The 15,261-nt window shown below is 44.2% G+C and overlaps 1 protein-coding gene across 5 annotated transcripts; it reads right to left on the bottom strand.

Annotated features, from left to right (window-relative positions):
- Positions 1-555: 555 nt before the first annotated feature.
- kctd17 (potassium channel tetramerization domain containing 17) lies at positions 556-14,369 on the bottom strand. 5 transcript variants are annotated; one of them, XR_004611606.1, is made up of 7 exons: positions 13,905-14,344; positions 6,872-6,980; positions 6,309-6,400; positions 5,440-5,586; positions 3,774-3,899; positions 3,120-3,285; positions 556-1,906 (listed from the first exon to the last, which is right to left on the bottom strand). XR_004611606.1 is itself a non-coding variant. In XM_034558319.1 (7 exons), the coding sequence occupies exons 1-6, from the start codon at positions 14,259-14,261 to the stop codon at positions 3,187-3,189; spliced, it is 930 nt and encodes a 309-aa protein (XP_034414210.1). In that variant the 5' UTR covers positions 14,262-14,344; the 3' UTR covers positions 556-1,906; positions 3,147-3,186. The 5 variants fall into 5 exon arrangements, 4 of the variants coding, with proteins under 4 accessions (XP_034414210.1, XP_034414212.1, XP_034414213.1 ...); XM_034558319.1 differs by having other exon boundaries at positions 3,147-3,285; XM_034558321.1 differs by having other exon boundaries at positions 3,147-3,285; positions 5,488-5,586.
- Positions 14,370-15,261: the final 892 nt, after the last annotated feature.

Here is a 15,261-nt window from a genome sequence, read left to right as displayed (position 1 = left end):
CAAGAAATGCTTCAAAGAAACCCTAATTCTTGCCCCACTTCCTGTAGCCTCTGTCCAACAATGTGTTCTGATAAGCTACGACATGACTATCGTAGATGCGTTTGAGGCTATATGCGTATCTGGAGTTTCTTTACCTGCTGATAAAAACTGAACACCCGGTTATTCGACGACGACACCTCCAGTGGTTTATAGTAACTGTGCCGTCAAAACCCGGTGACAGGTGTATTTTCTGACTGACACTTAGGAATTAATTCATTTCTTTAAATTTCAAACAGCAATAAATAAACAGGGGTTGTGTGCCAGACTTGTGCAGGGGGGGGATACAACTCTGATCCGTGGTGCAGTTCCTACAAGTCGCCAATAGAGGCTGTTAAAAGTCATGTGTGATCCAACTGCTTCTCAAAACCCTTTTCAATCATACACCTGCACTGCGGCAGATCGGCTGCTCCTTATTCCACAGGCAGAGATGACGGCGAAAGACACACGGAGAAATACCTCATTCTCCGGTCTCAACCTCTTGTCCTCATTTGGATACCCACCCCACCCCCACCCCCACCCCCCTCCTCCATTACAGCCTTTTCTGACACCTCTCTGTCAGCTGGGTCCAATGCTGGCTCTGGATCTCAGCCAGGGCGACAAAACTGAGACGCTGCTGCTGAGCAAGCACCGGCACGACATGATGCAGGTGTTTGTCAGCGTGTGTGGTATATTCTCAGCTTCCTTAGAAGCTCGAAAGAATGCCCGTTGACCTGTTGGAGGATCGGTCCGTACCTAGTACTCGGTACTCGTTCTTGTGTCTGGAACATGTGTGTTTAGATTAGAGGCCTCTGCATGACAGTATGTTATCTTCAGTTTTGCTATATGGTACACATTCTTGTGTCTGGAAAATATGTATTTAGGTTAGAGGCCTCTGCGTGACGTTATGTTATCTCAAGTTTTGATGTATGGTGCTCGTTCTTGGGTCTGAAACATACGTATTTAGATTAGAGGTCCCTGGGGGACGGTGTGTTTTTGTCACAATATCGCCTCTATAAAACCAGCTGCCTCGCACTGGACAGCAGACCTTCCGATTGACTGCGAAGTCTCCGGGCTGACTAGTCGCTGGTTATGACCTGTGATTCCTGTAATAAACTCTATCATACAAGAAAGAACAGTGTCCGCGGAAGATTCCTTCAAACATCATTCTTCAACATCACTGCCGCTTGAAAGATACGACAACTGTTTCTGTCTGTAGGCGGAGGGAAACCTCTGTGAGGGTTGTCGGTCCACAGCTACATCGTTTCCATCTGTCAATCCGGACACGACTGAACCAAGAAATGTCTAAGCTGACGGTTTGATCTCGTACCACGAGATCAAACCGTCAGCGCTAACCCGTGCGGTTGTTTTGTCTCAAAGCGTCTGCCTCAAGTGCAAAACAAATGAGCAGACTGTGGGAACAACGTTATTGTGGTAACATTAGGAAATGGGATAATCCAAAGATGCACCACACGCGTCATGTATCAGAATGCGGTGACGCAGAAACGACGACAAGGTCAATTTTCTTCTGTCATCGTCTGGTTCAGCCCGCTTTAATCTGGATCTTTGGTTATATTTGACTAAACTCCACTACTGATCTTGGCAATGTGACGTTGGCCAAACCAACACGTTTAATTCTACTGATAAAAGTAGTTTCACTGAAAAATATTTTTGAAGATATTGCTGTGCCTGACAGGGAGATTAATTTCCTTTCTTTTTGGTCCATCTGGTAATCCTTCTAACAGGCATTTTGTCAATGAACTGATAATGCTACAAATCTGTTTGGATGACTGTCGATTGACGCACATACACACCATGTAAGCCGAGAAAAAAAATACAAAACTTTAAATTATTGGGATTTCTACATTCGGGACCCATGGATCTGGAAAAGCTGTGGAATATGAGAAAAACAGAGATTAGGGAGTTGTAGATCCATGGCACTCTAATCTATTAACATTTAATACAATCTAATGCTGTGGTTTGGCTGTGATGATGCCAATGAGGAAAATGGTGACACAATGAGAGCAAATGGCTTTACTAACATGCATAATGGCTGGAAACATCAACAAAAACACAGCCATGTCTTCACCACTTATTACTTATTATTAAAAATGTGTGCCCCTTTAACATTTACTTGATTCTGGAGGTTTACATGTCTGCATATGTGTCCATTACGTGCTGGGTGTGACTGTATGCGGCTCTAAATTGAGACTGTTCATCCAGTGTGTACACAGAGTGGGAAGGACATCCGACACTACTGCTGCACTGGAAGGTCGGGATATTTCATGCCACAGCATTGGTAACGAGAGCCCATAGAGACATAGTGCCCAATCAATATCTAGGAAGGCTGTGCCGGGTCACTCCTGGACCAGAATAAGCATGTCCGTGTTTACACACATGCACAAACTGGTGCAAGTCACCACGACAAACAGCATGTGGGTCTTTCTTGACCAGGGAGGTGGTGCTGGTCATTCCTTCATTCACTATTTATTTTCAAGTTTATTTGACAGGGACCACATATAATGAACTTAAATACTTGTTATCTGACGCATTATACAGATAAATACAGCTACAAATCTATTTGAATCCCCACTCGCCAGGTAGTCATTACTGCACAGCATCCGGACTGGAGGGTTGTGACGGAAACATTGATGAGATTTCTGTTACTTAGCGTCAGTAGAGCAGAGCGATGATTCTATGTTTCTGTAGAATAAATTAGTACATCATCTATGAACTAAAATCTCTTTCAAAATGAGAGTTTCCACTTTTCTTGCCAACTTTGTGGTCGCACAGTGACAGAAAAAAGACAATGGCTGTGTTGGCTTCTCAAAATCAGAGCAATGGGCCAGGAGGTGACTTGTAAAAGAGACAAACATCTCCGCCATCATGAAGTGATGTTCCATTTAAATAACGAGATGAAAGCTAAGAAAAACTTCAGGTATCTCTGCATTTGTCTTTGAGGCATATTTAATGTTCAGCCAGCACTGGGTTTACTACAGGAACAGCTTAGAGGTCATACTCAATGCGGCGCCATAAAACACCCCGGATCTCTGTAGACATCACACACATGTATACAAACACTAAAATCTAGGAGGTCTACCCACTAGCACATCAATCGCGCAGTTCCTCACCCATTCCCGCCTCTCTTTGGAACAATGAAATATGACTCCCTCATTCTCTAAGCCACTCATTTGGCGTAGTATCTCTCCCTCCCTCCTCCTCCTCCTCCTCCTCCTCCTCATTGGCTTCCTCCTCCTGCATCTCCGCCGGCTTGATTCAGCATGAAGGACGGAGGGGAGAACACAAAAGAAAAGGAAAAACAAAAACAAGACAGAAAACGACAAATAAATGAACACGCTGATGAGTGTCAGTGAGTGGATTGTGAGAAGCTTAGCGGTAAATACAGAGAAAAGCTGATATTTATCTATATATATATATATATATATATATGAGAGAGAGAGAGAGAGAGAGAGAGAGAGAGAGAGCTATGTGAATAATGGAGTGAATGTGTTCGTGAATGACATTTTGAGCTTGCAGTGTTGAGCGCAGCATCAAAGCACAGCAGTCTCATTGAGAGGAGACACCCCCCCCCCCACACACACACACACACACATCCTAACAACAACACAACAACCACATACAATACGTGGACAGGGCCACACATGGACACACAGCCTTGCCGTCTGATCCTCCCCCGACGCTTTCATTCAACATGCGTGCGTGGGTCTCGGAGGAGAAGGAAAGTGACAGAGACTCACCTTGGTTTTGTGGCTGTGCTCCGTAGCCAGTGCAGATCCCGGACTGTGAAGCTCCTTGGACACTACGCACAGGAACTCGGCCTGGTCCTCTGTTCCATAACTGTACGACGAGCCGATGTTCACCATCTAGAAGAAGACGCCCGCCACCGGCACAGACCGATGTGCAGAGGAGAGAGAGACAGAGACAGAGAGTCAGGGCCCAGAATCACAGATCACAGAGAAAACAAAAACCAAGAAGACAGAAAGTAAGAGACAGCTGAGAATCCAAGACTATACAGAGAAGGAGGACTTCTTTTGCTCATGCATGGTGGTGGTGCTGGTGGTGGTGCTGGGGTGGGAGGTGTGGGGGGGGAAAGAGCAAACAGCCTGCTGCTCCACTCTTGGCAGTGGACTCAATAACATGCATCTTCTACTTGTGGGAACAGTACAAACAACTGTGGGTCAGCTTCTGCAGGGAATTGTGTGCAAATCATAGCTGTGCACCGGAGCCAAAGCTGTGGGAGAGGGGGGGGGGGGGGGGGGGGGTCTATATGTGACTTTAGGCTACATTGTGGTATGGCTGACCTATTAACACTCAACCAGAGTTTGAAGTCTGAGTCACTGTTGGAGTGGGCGTCAATGAACTGCAGCCTTCAAAAGGTAAAGTTAATACTGACAGGCTTTCCCCTATTCCTGACAGTAGTGACTCAAAAGATCAATATAACTGAGCCTATATTTTACTGTGTGATCACACTGTGAGCAGAGGTTTGCTCTATTCTAACAGACCGCCATATAAGAGCTGGTCTGCAACGTTTTAAACATTTGTGTGCCGGTTTTTTACTTTTCATAGAAGACTCATAATAGAAATGTCATAAAACCCACACATCAATTTCCCAGAGCGGACATATTTAAATTGCTGGTTTTGTTCAACCAATTTAGACGACCAACAAAACAGCATATTTGAAAAGTTCAAATCAATTTAGCTAAAAAGAAACAAGAATTGTAAAATTGTAACAAATAAAATATCTGAAAGTCCAAATTTAGGGAATGAAGACAGAAGAGAGATTTATCACAGCTAATTTCTCATAATAAATGTATGTAGTGGCCTGAGTCCCTTGCTGGTGGTGATATCAGAACAGAAGAAGTTGAATACAGAAGCACAAACTGACTATTTAGTCTGTTTCTGTAGCTCACAATGTGAACACAGTGTTATTAAGTGTCTAAATCTGGTAATCTACAGCAGACTTAAAGAACACATCTGGTGGTCTATGACTGATAAATAAACAGTAAATCTACCAGCAAACAAACCTCTTGAACAAAGACAATGACCCGGTAGTACTCCAGAACCACGGCAGGATATGTGCCTCATTCGTGTTCTGAACCCTTCGTAAGAGGTTGAAGGTAAAAGATACTAAAGATCGGGTGCTGTGCCTGCGGTGACATGATGTCTTTATGTAAGTAGAAGTGAAATGGAATATCTTTAAAGTTTTTAATTACGCAATAAAGTCAATATACATGGACTAAGTCCTACCTACGGTAAATAAATCAATCTAGCCAATGCAAACTAATGCAATCTGGGAGTCCTGAACTCAGTTTGGGAGTGCAGATAGCAGGGCTCAGGTCGGGGCCAAGGGGTCAGGCCAAGGGTCAAGATTGAAGGGTCAGCAGCAGCATGAGTCCAACCCACAGTCCAGAGCAGTCCGGTGCGGGGCTTTCTGCAGGCGCGCACGCTGACCTGCTCAAACTTCCAGCCGTCCGACATTGTGGAGACCATCTGGGTGAGCTCCTCCTCCTGGCACTGCAACACTCGGTACACATGCTTGGGGGGCACCTGCTGGGGAAAGAGAGGAAGAGGGGGTTTGGGAAGACAGCAAACACATTCATCTGCCTCGACCAAACCGTTGCGACATGACATGGAGGCGGTGGACAGCAATCGAAGAGAAAAACAATAATGTAGTCGTGAGCTAGCTACGAAATAAGCACGTTCGTATCTTGGCACCATATTTAAACCCAGGCAAACCCTAGCAGGGAGTCCAGTAAAGTACAGTAGAACGCAGGGAAAGTGTGTGTGTGTGTGTGTGTGTGTGTTTGAGAGGGCAGTGGGATTATGTAAGAGTGAGTGCAACCATACAGAGAAAAGAAAAGAAGCCTGATGTACAGCACAGCTCTCTTTGGAGAAGCACAGGAGGGTGAAATCACCAACAAAGACTGCATGACTGACATTTCACTTAGACCACCACCATAATGGTGTGTGTGTGTGTGTGTGTGTGTGTGTGCAGTATTTGTGTGGGTCTGTTTGTTTCAAATGCAGACAATTAAGTATTGAAATATGTTGTAGACTCCTTATTATAACTGCTAGATGGGGAGGAAAAAACCTGATGGTTTAAGAATATTGATATAACTCTTGCATTACACTGCATCTTTAACATTACACACACGATGCGCTGTATCAGTTTCATTAAGAAGGACTGAGGCGTGCATCTGAGGCCATCTGCTTGGCCGGTCAGAGCGAAGCACCAAACTCCTCAATCCTAAAAACACTTGGACTGTGTTTACCTGTGTGGCTTTGGAGTCCCTCTCCACGATCCTCTCCTTGATCAGTTTGATCAGTGGGGTGATGTTGTAAAACTCAGCCTCCTCCAGGACCCCTTTAAACAAAAGGAACACATGGTCCAGCTCCCGTGTGCAGGCGGAACGTAAACAACGACCCCCACGACCCTGTCGGATCCCCTTCATCGACTATTTAAAGTTCAATTATATACAAGTGGAATCTCAACTATTTATCTACTAGTTTTAGCCTGGGAAGCTTGGAGTTGTTTTTTGCTGATGTCATATTAAATGCTGTGCAACATTAATGTGTTTTGCATTGCCAGGATCATTTGTATCTAATAGTTTTCAGGGCAGAATTGCATCACAGGTACAAGAAACAGTATGACAATATACATATATTGTATATTTTCCCATTAACTAAACTGGAATCTAAAAAAGGGATAAGAGACCCTCAGGGAGAAATGACATCACATGAGGCACAAAGTATTTTCCAGGCATTTTCCCTATTTTCACCTGCCCAGAAATTAAGGCAAGTCATGCACCCAAATGAGTCAAAGCACATCAAAGACCTTCTTCAGCCAGCTCTTTGTTGTAGACCAGTTTGCCATGCCGCAAGTAGTTGAGGATGGGACCGAAGTAGGTGGGGTCTCGGTCAATCACGTAGGCTCCAGAGTCATCCTGTAACAGACGAGGAATCAGAGAGATGACACTATGAAAACATGATCACGTTTTCATGCTTCTACATAGCTGCAGAAAGTCTCCTTTCTTGTGCTTCTTTTCTCATGAACCACTGAGTTCTTCTTGACCTGAACTTGTAGTGTGGTGTGGGATTGTGGCTAGTATTCAGTTTAATGTTGTTCTATTCTTAGCTCTGGATGTGTTTCAACTTGTTACAGTACCCAGGAAAATGTTCTTTGTGGTCCTGTATAAAAATAGGACGTGGCTACTTTTATTTTTGGACCCAACCATTAATGGTCCGCTTTTGTAATATGTTGTAGTAATTTTAGACCCAAAAGTTCACTGGCTGGAGAACAACATCCTGGTTGGCTATTTTCATCTTGCGTACGCAGTACAGACTGTTCACAGTACGCACCCAAGATGCAGTGCAGAGGGTTTTGTCACACACACACACACACACACACACACACACACACACACACACACACACACACACACACACACACACACACACACACACACACACACACACACACACACACACACACACACACACACACACACACACACACACACACACACACACACACACACACACACACACACACACACACACACACACACACACACACACACACACACACACACACACACACACACCTTCTTTTTATACTGCTATCGTCTTCAAAAACAGCACAAGAGAAATGTATTGGAATGATACTAAACATTCCTTTAAAGTAGTTACATAGGCTAAATAAAATCTATGTTCTTACGCCGTTTAAAATAAAATAAAATTTGTTAGATTAGAAAGCGATCTATGAACTATTTTAGATCTAAAAATATCATGACTATGCGTCGAACTATGAAACCTTGTGTCGAAAATAAATAAATACATTTTATCATGGTAGTTTATATGCATGAATCTCAAAACGTTTCCCAGGCCACACTTAGAGAATCACTACTTTGAACAGCCTGCAGGTGTGAGGTGGACGCGTCACTGCATCGGCTTTCTTTTCTTTCCTCCTCATTGGTGCAGCTGTCCTCGAGGTGGTACCGAGGTGTTCCTCCTTCAATGCCCTCCTGCAGAGCCACCCACCCCATAAATCCTGCCTCCACTCCCATCTTATGGAGCTGGAGCCCAAGGTACTTATAACGTCAGTGTTAGCCAACGTCGGCTTGCTGGTACACGACCGAGGTCATTTAAGAGGAATATGGTCGACACATCGGAACCTTACACTTTTAAATTACATTTCACCAAAAAAAAACACATACACGTGTCTCATACCTAATTGACCTCATAAAGTAATTTTTTTAGCATAGTAAACATTCACATGCGTGACTACTACTAACACATTTATACTGAAAGTTTAACACCTTATGTTGCCAGTGAATTCCTGCTTTATTGATTGGACAGCAACTGATATTTCCTCCTGACCAATGTACCCATTGCTAAGGTTTTGTACTGGCAAAAACAATCCATAAATCACTTGTTTGAAACTAGCAAGTCGTTACAGATTCTGCCCGCATGGAAAGCATCTTCTTTGTCTTTTATGATGAGCTCTAACCCATCATCCCAAGAGACGGGTAAGAGGAAGTAATCCCAAAAGAAGTCCGCCGCAGTCAGACAGAATCAGGAGAAAAGAGGACGCTCTGCTAGCGGCAAGAAGACCTTTCTGAACGATAGATGGTGTTTTATCAAACCAATTTAAAAGAGGAGAATCTTTGCTGGCAAAGCGTGACAGAAGATTGTGATGAGCCGCTCCCGCAATGAGCGACGGCACCTACATACACAAATTAAATGTTTTCAGACTGTAAAGCAGTCCGTAGGACGAGGGACGGATGAGTGGAGGAGAAGTCGAACAGGCGTGACAGAAGACAAGGTGGAGACCTGCAGAACGTCAAAACAGCGGGGAGGCGCACAGGCGTGTAGAAACACTACGACGTGTAACCTCCCTTCAGAAACAACGCGCCTCTGCCAAGACAAAGAGGCATACAGGGACACTGGCATGGAGACGGAGGATGGGAGACACATGGGGGTTCTGTGTTTGTGTGCGACAGAGACACACAAAGAGAGGATCGGCACAGACAGCGTGGAGGGACGGGCCATGAAGACCGAGAGGCAGCTTGCATCGGCAGCTGGTGTCTACACCGAAGATCACAGCGATACAGAGTGCGGAAAGGTTGCGACTGATGCACGCACACGCCATCCCGAATGGTGCGGAGCCGCAGCGGAGGACGGACCGACGCCTCATCAACGTGACTCGACTTGACAGCGTGGGCATGACAACGCCGGGGGAAAGCTTCCCGAATGTGTCGGAGCACGGTTTCTCTCTCTCTCTCACGCACGCGTACAGAACTAGCGCCGTTAATCATTACGACACGACCCGCTCGCAGCCGCAGTTACTTCACTTTCACACAAAATTATATTTTCAGTTGTCGAGTTATTGGTTTACAGAGCGCTGGTTTACAAGACGTGAGACTTCACAACATCCCACGGGTCGACCACCAAGAGCAAAACCAAAGCCCCGCTCCCTTCTCAAAACACGTGCACACACACACACGTGCATGCCTGCCCGCATTCTGCTGCTTGCTTGAGCATGCGTTGATAATTGGGCTGAAAACAATAACATATTGATTGAAAACCAGGGTTTTTTGCACTCTTTGTCGTGGCATTCTTTGACATCACTTATGCGTCATGCCACTTGTAACTTCTGTAGAACATTTGGAAATAATGTACCACTCAAGAGGCAGATGTCAGAGGAAGTAGGGCAGTCGTTCAATTTTCTGGTTGATTTGACATAACGCCCGCCCATAAATCTGATTCAATCAATACTCATTGATCAATCCCTCGTTGGGGAGTTTTTCCTGATCCTGGCTCTCTGAGGCAAATTTGTAATTTGTGATATTGGGCTATACAAAATAAACTGAATTGAATTGTCTGACACACACACTGTAAAGTTATGGCAATCAAAGAAATATAAGATACATATTTTTTTTTATAGGTGGGAAAGTCAAGATTCAACACATGGTTGCTTTAAATCTGGGGATTTGTGGGTCACAGTGGGTCCAATTTGACTCATTACATTGCAGACTTTCCGTTGTTACTTTAACACATGCATGGTGATGTAGATGATGAAATTAAATACTTCTAAACACTGTGAAGAAAAGAAACACACACACACACACATTTGGCCATGATTCTGATCTCCAGACTCTGACATGCCTGATTTCTAATTAGGGATGAGCCTAATTTATCATCCCCGGCACCACAGATGGTCTGCTGAAACAGCGACTGGTGAAGTTTTTTGAGGTAGGTGGCATCCCAGCAGCTCCACACTGATTAACACATTCGATTGTCCTTCCGCTCATTTCGGGGTGAGCGAAAGCCTGAGCCAAAATAGAAACTGCTATTATAACCATATAAAGTGGTAGCTGCAACCTATTTTACTTCCATATGTATTGAATTTATTAAGTAAATAAAAAAACAACGCCATGAAGAAAATAATCAAAAAGACTGTGTTTATACTTCATGTTTTTTTTCCACCTTGGATTCTCACAAACTTTATAAATGAATTCCTATTCACGTTTCCTGGAGGTAGAGAGGAGACAAGTTCACAAGACTGAGAGCTCTTTATTCAAATAAAAACCTTGTCTCTAGCATTGTTTTCATGATTACTGCCTGTCCCTGCCTGATATTAAACATCTCACTGCGCAGATACAATGATAAAGCGAGTCCAGCCATGTTGTGGAATTCATGCTGACACTGCAGAGATGTTAAGTGAAAAAACATCCGAACATTTCTTTTACAGATCATCTCCGTTACAGCATCAGGCTATCACAACTCGCCTCTGTGATCCCCCTGGTATTTCATATGAATGAAGCATTAATGATTGCAAATCCGTGGTAATAGGATTATGAGGTTATAGTCCACAACTGGCCGCCCTGTTGCACCTGTTCAACGAACATCCTCGAGCATCATCAAAACTAAATCTCTGCCACACAATGTAATTGGCGTGGGACGACGTGCAGCCGGCTGGGGTCGCATTAACGGCATGTAGCCCTGAGTTTTGTTCCAGGGGGGGGCGGGGCATCCGAGGTGCCGTTAATCTCATTAAAACAGTCGCACACAGCCAGACAGTCTGTGGGCTTAAAAGCAGACCAGAGCCCCTGAGCAAACTTTAACGCCAGCGGATTAAAGGAGGACTCTAGCGCGGATACAATCATCTCCCCTGCTGGGTGATTTTGAAGCGTGTTTAAATGATTGTTCCACATTGCACGATGCAAAAACAGGATTTCCTCAGGAAAATGTTGAGTAGAGGTGGTAAGAAGCCCAGCTCTTGACCCGGCACTTTTCCTTTCCCCCCCAGGTTAAGGTTTTTTTTCATAAAAAGTATATTCACATCATTTTAGTGGAGGCTGAGGGAAACCATGTGCAATATCTATTGACTAGTTTGGCAACGGGACGCCACATAGCACTGATCTGCCACAAATGCACGATTATTGTGTATCTATGTAGTCATTTGTAGAGGAGTAGTGTTTATAGTATAGTGGTATAGTATAGTGGTGTAATGGCAGATGGGTTTTCTTCATTTGAAGAAAGCTTCTTTTTAAAAAGCAATTCCAAAGTTCAAAGTCATCCGGGATTACGGTTCTCCCACTGACTCATTGTTTACAACTCTGAAGCGTTTTTCAGATTTCAGAAGTGGCCGACAATGAGCCGAGTGGCCGGTGGAAATGTTTGGTGAATGGACCACATTGAGGAAAGTGAGGAAACAACATCCCCTGGTTTGACGCCGGACAAAAATCCTCTCCGTCTCTCCTCGACCATCATCTTGGCCTCCAGCTCGGCCTCCATCTCGGCTCCGGTTTCTAAGGTGACAGCAATGTGCTGGAGCAAGAAAAAGAATCAACTCAAATTAAGTCCCTCCGTGATTCAAGAGTTTGTGATGGAGAGCAGAAATAAAAAAAATAATAAAAAAGGCACACATGAGAATGGACACATTTGCGGTACGCATTCACTGTGAGTCAGCTGCCGTGAGCGAGGACGAGGAGAGGACAGGACGACGGTGGAGGAGAGAGATTTAGGTGTTTGTGCGAGACAGGGAGAGAGTCGGCTTGTGACTGCGTGTCTTCGGGCAGTGCAGAGGGAGTCCCTGTCAGGTCGCGGCTGAAGGTCACACGGGAATTTACTTTCCACAGAGTCGGATGGTGCAGCGGGGGAACACTCGTCGCCGCTGTCGACTAAAAATGTTCCAACTCCAATTTTGGTGGTTGTTATTCCTCCAGCCGTTTAGAAACCATCCACCGGATAACATTGAAAGCACATGGCGGTGATGTTTGAGATGTTATGAATGTCTCAACTGTCAGATATCCAGCCACCAGTTAGTGGTTCAGTATCTCTGGGTGTATTAGATCATTATGGATGATGCTCTGAAACCAGTGAGTGGAACTGTTCTACAGTAATAATACATGTTTACAATAATGTGTTGGCTTGCTGGTATTCAATTTGGAGTTGTTTTATTGCTTTTAAAAGAACATTTGCAATTAACTATCCTTTTGGTTACCCATCCCTCCAAAAATGAACTTCTCAATGATTTGTTGAAACATTTTGTCACAAGTTCCCAGAGCTCATGGTGACATTTCAGACACCTAATTGTTGCCATTGTTTGTTCAAATGTGACTTATTTGTATCTCCTCTGTGAGCTCTCTACCATCTCTGGTATCTCATAAAAGGCAAACTGGTACATTGGCCAACACAATCCACATATATTGCTCCCGCCGCATCACACTACATGCATCGCCATTGTATCCATGTTATCCCCTCCTTTGGCTCATTTTCTTAGAGTCGCTATGACAGCTGACATTTTCAGGATGAGAGCTTTTAACCCGGCAGCAACAAAAAAAATGACAACTTACAGTAGACTCTTGGCTGCAAAGGAAGACCTACCCCACCATCTCTCTCTGTCACACAAAGACACACATGCATATCAAAGGCCGCAGCACGATAGAGACCTGCATCATTCATGAGTCTTGCCCGTCCTTACAGTTCAGTCCACATGTGACTAGAAGACACATAATACATCCTCTCTCCTACACATTAGATGCCAGCTGCACAGCTATTGACTGTGCAGCTCCTGCAGAAGAGGAGGCACGTGTTCATCCATCTGACTCGAGCTACATTCACACCACAAAATGATGCTGAGACGTGCGCGCGCGTCACATGCACTCACACACTGCACATTATAGAGTATATATATATATATATATATATGGAGACGCAGACGCAGACCTGCATTTCCGTGGCAGAACAGGGTTGGAGTAATATGTTGTGGGAATGGAGCACAGATAAGCAGTAATACAGTTAGTCCTACTGAGATCTGTGGCCTTATCAGTTTACCATTCGGTCTCTATGGGATAGCGTTGTCTGTTACCAAGGCCCAAACTAGCTTTACTTGGTGCAAAAACGTGCACATGTATTCTTTTTTTTTCAAGAAAGAGAAAATCCCTCTTTCAATTCTCTGCAGGGATAACACTATGTTTATGAAGCCACGGGTTGACCTGTAAATACGCCTGGGTGTAATAGGGGTGGAAAAACACACCAACGCATTTGTCAGCAATCTCATTTGACTACTGGGAGCAACCGCGAGTCACTGCAGGAATTATATAAAATAATAATAAATAAATAAATAGAAAAGGCTGACGGTTGGGCTGCACGTGCCAGCCTTTCTTCTTTAATGATATGTATGTGGACCATCAAACAGCAATAACTAACACATATCGTAATTAAACTTTAAATATAACCAAAGTTAATGGTGCAGAAAGTGGTCAATGTCGAGACTAAATGGCACATTCACACACCGTTAAGAGTCCTTATCGTTGTGAGTACCGTTCACCGCGGGGTTAAAGTGTCCTGACGGGACTCACCGTGTCCGAGTGCAGGTCCTGCTGTTGGCACAGTCGGTAGAGGAACGAGGTTTGCTCTTTGAGGAGGGTCTGCCGCGTCGTGAGGAACACCGTGCCGCCGACGTTCAGCCGGACCCACTTCCCGTTGTTCCCCCCGGTGGGGTTGATGACCGAGCCGTTACCGATGCTCTGCGACGCCGTCCCGCCGGCTTCAGTGGTGCTGGTGGTGGCCGACGTCGCGCTCTCTCCCGCCTCGCTGTCTTTGTTGTTGTTGTTGTTATTGTTGTTGTTGCCGTTGCTGTTGAGGTGGCCGCCGTGGTGCGTCGACAACGCGGCGACGTCCTCCGGTTCCCGCTGGTCGTCCGCTGTCGTTGCCATTTGGAAACAGCCGCTAGACGATGAAGACGAGCGAGGGCGTCCGTCCGTGTCGCCTCCGCTCTTCCTCTCCGTGTCCCAGCCGAGCAGGCTCCGCCCCCAACACGGCGCACGCTCAAAGATTCGCCGCGTGAAGCTACCGGAAGTGAGGCATAGTACATCCGAAATATACTTTCAAAATAAGAACTAGACCCGGTTAACTATGTATTTAATATAACTTAAAAGAATATATAATATTTGTTTAAAAGATGCCTCTTTTTGATGTATCAAGTGAACAAATACTGTCACAAATAACGTAGTTCAGTTTGATCACATTTACAGTTATTTAAGCTGGTTTAATTGTTTAAATGTTTACCAAACTGATTTGTCAGCCTTCTTTTGTAAAAATGAGTATGCACTGTATTCATCCAAAGTAACACATTCAATATATATTTCCAAACTAACGGGGGCGAACCGGATTTGTCATAAAAAATAATGCATAAATAAGTATTAAATATCCAGCTTATGAGGTTGAATTCTGTCCACTCTTAATTTGAGATATACATTTTAACGTTTTATTTTGGAAGTTGCCCAATTTTCGGTATTGGTCTAATTCTTTCTGTCAAACTGAGAAAGGCCACAACTTTCTCAGATCACTCTGGGTATTGTAGTTTTCGTGAAACTATTATACATACTAAATAAAGGAGAAAACGCACCTCAGTTTACAATATATGAATACCTTATTATCAATAATATGAAGTAAGATCATTTTATTTCCACACTGTATAAACGTGAGGAAACATCTCATAGAACTTAAAACAAAAACCACAAAACAAATACATTAGTATTCAATGAAAAATGGTAAAACTTCAAAGCATTCTCCTGATGGCTAAAATCTCAAACTTTGAGGATTAAACTTTGACACAGTATGTGAAAACACATACACACATAGATACATTCATAATCCTCATGTTAATTAAGAGTACAGACTCATAATGCTAACACGCTTTGATGGAGACTGAGC

Source organism: Cyclopterus lumpus, chromosome 19, assembly GCF_009769545.1.
Source record: "Cyclopterus lumpus isolate fCycLum1 chromosome 19, fCycLum1.pri, whole genome shotgun sequence".
Lineage (NCBI taxonomy): Eukaryota > Metazoa > Chordata > Actinopteri > Perciformes > Cyclopteridae > Cyclopterus > Cyclopterus lumpus.
The sequence above is the reverse complement of the archived record's forward strand: the minus strand, read 5'-3'. Positions and strand labels throughout refer to the sequence as shown.